Genomic DNA, 6,304 nt, shown 5'->3' with positions numbered 1-6,304 from the left:
GCTTGTGTTCACTTGATGATATGAAAATTGTACAATTTTCCCCACAGTTGGGCAGTTTTTGCAGAAAACACCCAGCAACACAAACACAAAACGACACCATGATGTTTCCATTGGGAGTGTTTTATTCCAGACTAAATCTGAGTCCAGGGAACAGACACACACACACACACACACACACACACACACACATGCACTCAAACTCACTCGTAAACACATGAACACAGTCCAGACGTCAGTCAGAAGAATTGACCGCTCAATAACTATAAACAAAGCTTTAAAGAAAAGCAGCGTCCATCGTCTCGCGGGCAGCGAGAGCTCATCTGACGGATCCCAGCGTTCCCAAACGCTCTCCGTACGGCTTTCAGACGGTCTGTAACCCAAAACAGCCATCCATCTGAAAAACCTGCCAAAGCTCACTCGGGCCTCGTTTCACCCCAAAATCAACACTAACGAAGAAGAAACGTGGAAAAACAAATATAAAATAAATAAATAAATTGTGACATTATTCTCTGGACAATTTAAAATTCCCATGTCTTATATTATTTAAATCCAGCACAAATGCAGCCATTACATGCAACTATTTCACTATTTAAATGTCTTTTTACTCATATTTAAAAAAAAATTATATATATTTGTAATTATAAATTACATTCAATTTAATTTAATTTAAATCAACATGAATATATTTATAAAAATAACAAAAATATTTATAATAATAATAATTATTATTATTTCACTAATGTTTATGTAAATTAAACATTGAAATAATTACATTTGTATACATAACGGCAGCATTTACAGTACTGAATTGAAATATAATTTACGCTGATTAATAGTAAAACATTTTCCAGTAATAAATCTACAGAAACTCTGAATTATAAATAATGATAATGAGAATTTAGAAAATGCCGTAATGAGAATTTTGGAGGGGCGATGTACTTAATCGAACCCGGTTATGAAATCATTAGCATTTCTTTGAAGTATCCTCGATGAAACGTGTGTCATGTCTTGTGATTTGGGGATGAAGCGTGTGGTCTCTCAGTCCGTGTCCACGCGCAGGGGTTGGTTCCCTCGTCCAGAGCCGTGCGGTACACCCTGATGAAGTCTTTATAAAGAGGAGCGCATCCCAGCCAGGCCTCGCCGAACCTCACGGCCCCCGTGAAGAGGAAGTCCCCCTGTCCCGCTCGGGGCCCGCAGCGCCGGGGGACCTTCACCCGCCCCGTCCACCGCCCGCGGCCCCCGCCGGACACGAACACGCGGCTCTTCTGCCGGTACACGTGACTCAGCGACAGCACCGCCGACGCCTGCTCTTCATCCTCCTCCTCCTCCTCCTCCTCCACACGATGAATGCTGCCGCGCGCCGCTGACAGACAGAGAGAGGTCCCCGTCATTTACAGAACAAATCATTCTTAAAAATGCAATTCACATCAAGCATGCAAAGCACAAAGTGCGTTTGATTTGATTAACCAGTCCAGCTGTTTTTCTCAACAACGCAGTTTTGATTCACATGCGTATTCCTCAACTTTTTCTATCCACATGTCTGCCGGGGATGCGGTAAACGCAATCGTAGTCCACATACGTTTTGTGCTTAAATGCTATTTCTTTTTTAACTTCGGAACATTTCGGGATTTTCGGGACTCAAAGCGTGCAGAGAGCTTCATAGTCAGGTGTAAAGTTGAAATAGTTGAAATCGTTAAGAAGCGGGTTCTTCTTACCGAAGTCGCTGGTGCAGATGGCCATCAGCAGCTCGTCGTCAGCGCAGGGTCTGCATGCGGCTGAAACACACACACACACACACACAATCAGGGAAACGGAGACACACTTCCTCCTCAGCTCCAGCTGTGATCTCTGACCTTTGCCCTCTGACCCCGTTCAGATACTATCATCATTATCTGCGTCTGACTGAGATTAAAGCACATTACGGCACGTTGAACATCTGTAAAATAAACACCTGTATGTCTAACGACGACTGAGATCCTGCAGTGACTGAAGCGTTTAAAGACGCCGTCCAGCCTTTTAATACGTTTGTCTTTACGACTGTTTTTTGGTTTCAGCTCTAAATGTTATGGTGCACACACGACCAATGGCGGAGCATATATTCACATCAAATGTAGATTACTTCGTGTCGCTCAAGCTCTCCTTCGTTTTCTGATAGAACAGTCTGTAAGCTCCTCTTTGCGCATTTGCACTGACTTCGTGACGCAATCTACTGAAAATAACGAAATTCCTTTGGTTTGCACGCTCCGTTACACTCTTAATATAAATCTTAAAAATGCCAAACGTTCTTGCAACCAAACAGCTTCCTCAAAACAAACACACACGAAAAAAGGGTCAGTTAAGTGACTTTTTGTTCAGAACAAGCTAAATAATCTTCTTTCAAGAGAAAACAAGATTATTTTGCTCATCCCACTGCTTCTTTCAAGTAAAAATTAAGCTTGATTTTGACATATTATAGACTAAATTCTCATTTAGAAAACACATTTTAAGCAAGATGGAGGCAAGCAAAATCAACAAATGAGCAATGATATGTGTGTCATAACAAGTACTTGGGCTTTAGCTTGATATGCTACCATTCATACCGTATATGTTTTTAATATAAGTCTTCTATGCAAATATATATTATTCCAGAATGTTCCCTAATGGTTATTTTTAGGTTTCCTAATAGTTCCTCCAGGGTTAAGACTATTTTTAGGTTTTTAACAGTTAAACAACTTTTACAAAACGTTACCTCATACTCAATACAGACGTTTTTTAATGGTTGTTTTTTAATGGTTATATCTACCGAGATTTACTTTCATTGATAAGTGTTATATTTTTCTTCTTCAACGTTAAATGTGCGTTTTGCGAATCCGAAACTGTCATCATCAGAGCGCTCTGGAAACGGCTGTTTTATGAGCACCGCAGACTTCAGCTAAAGGCTCGGCTGAACCAACAAATCACTGTTTGATGGGTCTGTGATGAACGGGAGGAAATTTATTGAGCGAAAATCTGACAAAAATGGGGTTTCAGTCACATGGGTGACTTTTACGATGCTTTTTTGGAGCACGAGCTTGTATAAATCAGAGTCTACTTTCATTGCTTACGAGAGAACAGACTGGGCATTCACACACACACACACACACACACACACTGTTGTCCCTGTAGACCCATCAGAAGCCCGTCCGAGTGTGAGTGAGACCAACAGGTGAAGAGCTCAGGACACCTCAAGACATGTTTATGAAGCTAAAGCGTCTGGAAACGGAGCGGGAAAAAAGAGAAGAGGGGGAAGGGAGAGAAACGAGCAAGGCCTTCTGAAGGACATCCAGGTATAAAGCAAGGTTTGAGTTCTGTATGTAGCCTGTGATTCTCTATTATATCATTACAAATCCCTCTTGAAGCCATTAAACTCATCTCACCTTCACAGACAATACAACGGCGTCTTTCATATCAGACCGACCAATGAGAGCGGACCTGAGCGAGCTGCTGACCAATCAGACGCGGCGCCGGCTGTGATTGACAGCTCTGCGGGCCGGTTGACCCCGGAGGGCCCCCCGATTAGACTGTTTATTTTCTTCTGTCAGGACGAACAGGGATCCGGGGGTCTGTCCGAGGTTTAGGTTTGACGGGGTCAGACGTTTTACAAGCTCTCTTTCATGTGAATGACGGCCATTTGACAGCCGTGTTATCCGAGCCCCAACACATCACTCTCCCTCTTTCACACGGATCCCTGTATGCTCCAGAGCTGGGAAACACAGCGAGCAGGTACTACACATACAGCATCGTGTGTTTGGGTTATGTGAAATTAACTAGGGATGTTAATATAATGGTCACATTGGTTAACCAGCATTCGGGAATATAAGACTATTAATAATTCTGTTATTTTGCCCACAATGTGATGATCACGATTCTTCTGAACGAGGTGTGTAGTACCTGTGTGTGTGGAGATGAGCTGGTACTGGAAGGCGGTGATTCTCCGGCCGATGTCCCGGCGGGCGGACGCCTCCATGAACAGCGCCCCCTCCCGCAGAGCGAAGCAGCGCACGCGTCCGGCCGCCAGGTCCTGCTCGGTCAGCAGCAGCCGCAGCGCTCCGGCCCGCTCCACGTACAGCCTGGCCCCGCGAGAGTCCGGCCGCGGCTTGACGCAGGCGCTCAGGGCAGCCTCCGCCGGCAGCAGGTTGGGCCTCAGGTTCACGATCACGGCTCCTGTGGGATAGAGCCACTCCAGAGAGCCTTCGGCGCAGCGCAGGTACACCTGCTCCACGTCCCGAGAGTGAGCCTCGTGTGTGAGCCCGCTGCGGACAGACAGACAGAGGTCACCGACTGACCCCGAGCATTCAGGGGCCAGCCAGGGACCGCCGGACCTCACGAGACCCCCCCGAGATATATGACGCTTTTCCCCCAGTCCAGGGAATCTGAACCTCACCCGTTGCTTACAAATAGATCCAAAATGCAAAAAGTAATAATAAAATATTTTTTTATTTTAATAAGCACATAAAATTAGAAAACCTAAAACGGAAATATTATGCTATCATGACATTTAAGCTTACTGTAATAAAATATCAAATAATATGTATATTAAAATATATACTGCAATCCAACATTAAAGACAAAGAAAATTAATATTCATTATTTAGATGCGCAGTCTTAAAAATATGTTTTCAAATATTCATCGAATATTACATTTATTTGTTTAAAATATTAACACTGTAATATAAAAAAATCTCAAAATACCACCTGAAAGACAAAAATGTATATTAATTTATTTTATTTATATGCAGAATTTTAACAGTAGCTATCTATTTTTATAAGAATGTAAATGAATAAACATTTTTCCAGTGTTGCAGTGTTTACCATTTAATAATATTTTTTTTATTTAGTTTTACCGATTTAGCTATGTGCTATTTTTTACAATATCTATATACGTCTATTTTTTAGCTTGCTCTACCATAATAGTAATCCAAAGCGGACAAATTGCCTTTTGTTTTTCAGATGGACAGAAACCCATGAGCTTGACCGACTGATGACCTGCTCCTTATTCGAGCTCCACCTGAAGCTCAGAAGCGTATCGTACACGAGCAGGGTTAGTAGAAGATGGGAGATACGGCACAAGCTGTCATCCAGATGTGACATTTTATATCCACCGCTATTTATAAGCGCTTTCAAGTGGCTGTGGTTTGGCTCATTTGGGGATGATTACAGTGTTTGTGTCTGCTTGGGCTGGATCTCGGCCGACGGGTGTGCGGACGCTTTGAGGTCTACACTCTTCAGGTGTACACACCTCCTCCTGAAGGAAGCAGCACTGAAAACCCCATTCACTTTTCCCGGCTGGGTTTCTTCGATCTCGTGCTTTTAAAACATAACTGGCTGATTCCGAAACGCAGATTGATCGCATTCCTCCATTTCCACCAAATGCCGAAGCCCTGGCTCTTCGTGAGGGTGAGTAAACCATGGCTGGACTCCAGCTGGGGCATTATAATTAAACTGACGGGGTTCGGTTTCTGCTCAAACCAGAGCCAAATGTCCTCGGAGCAAACGTTTCGCACTCGTGACCCCGAAATTCCCTCCCGTTTCATCCGGCTGGCTTTTAATTAACGTTATTAAATCATTTTCTGGAGTCAATTAAGCTGCGCGGCGCGTAATAGAGGCCAGATTCGGCGCGGTCTGCTTCAAAGAGTCGAACGAGGGAGTTGAAAGGAGAAGTGCGAGTCGGCTACTAAACCAGAGAACAGAAAACACAGTCAACGAGACGCAGAGAGAAAGAGAGAGAGAGAACAGATGGGTATGGACGTCACTGCGGCCGCATAAAACACGACCGAAAACAAATCAGTGGCGTTTTTTCACTTTAGCGAATCGTTTAAGTGAATCGATTCTTTCAAGCGGATCATTTTTGGAAGCCGTGAACCGTTCGCGTAGTTTTTTCTCGCAGTGACGATGCCAGATGCGATTTAATGATTCACGCATGTTGAACCAAAGTTGTAAACCAGCCGAAAGACAATTAAAAAAAACAAAGCTTCGCGAATCCGTATCGACCCGGCGGCGACATTTAAAAGAAGCGGTTCAGAAGGACAGTCGGTTCGCGAATCAGTGTCTTCAGGTAAAATGTAATAACATGTCCATTAAGGGCATGCCCGGACCTTCCCCATCACAAAGCTCTCACAGCATTTCATGATCTAAACCCATTGCATTTACAATTTTACAATTTTATTAATAGCTATAGGCTTTTTTGCATGGTCTTGACTAAATGCACAAAAGTATTTCTAATACAAACACCGCATAACGATCAACATGACAAATATTTATCTCGTTAAAAACTTTTTTATTTTGT

General features: G+C 43.2%; 1 protein-coding gene across 1 annotated transcript in view; it reads right to left on the bottom strand.

The window, feature by feature from the left end:
• Nucleotides 1-1,001: 1,001 nt before the first annotated feature.
• Nucleotides 1,002-6,304, bottom strand: part of LOC122349245 (meteorin-like protein) — a 5,615-nt gene continuing 312 nt past the window's right edge. The window contains exons 2-4 of the mRNA XM_043245223.1: nucleotides 3,910-4,271; nucleotides 1,716-1,775; nucleotides 1,002-1,363 (exon numbers count right to left, since the gene is read on the bottom strand). Coding sequence (XP_043101158.1) covers nucleotides 1,002-1,363; nucleotides 1,716-1,775; nucleotides 3,910-4,271 — 784 coding nt within the window. The remainder of the gene's footprint in view (nucleotides 1,364-1,715; nucleotides 1,776-3,909; nucleotides 4,272-6,304) is intronic.

The sequence above is a fragment of the Puntigrus tetrazona genome, chromosome 1, assembly GCF_018831695.1.
Source record: "Puntigrus tetrazona isolate hp1 chromosome 1, ASM1883169v1, whole genome shotgun sequence".
Lineage (NCBI taxonomy): Eukaryota > Metazoa > Chordata > Actinopteri > Cypriniformes > Cyprinidae > Puntigrus > Puntigrus tetrazona.
This window is presented reverse-complemented; position numbering and strand designations above follow the sequence as displayed.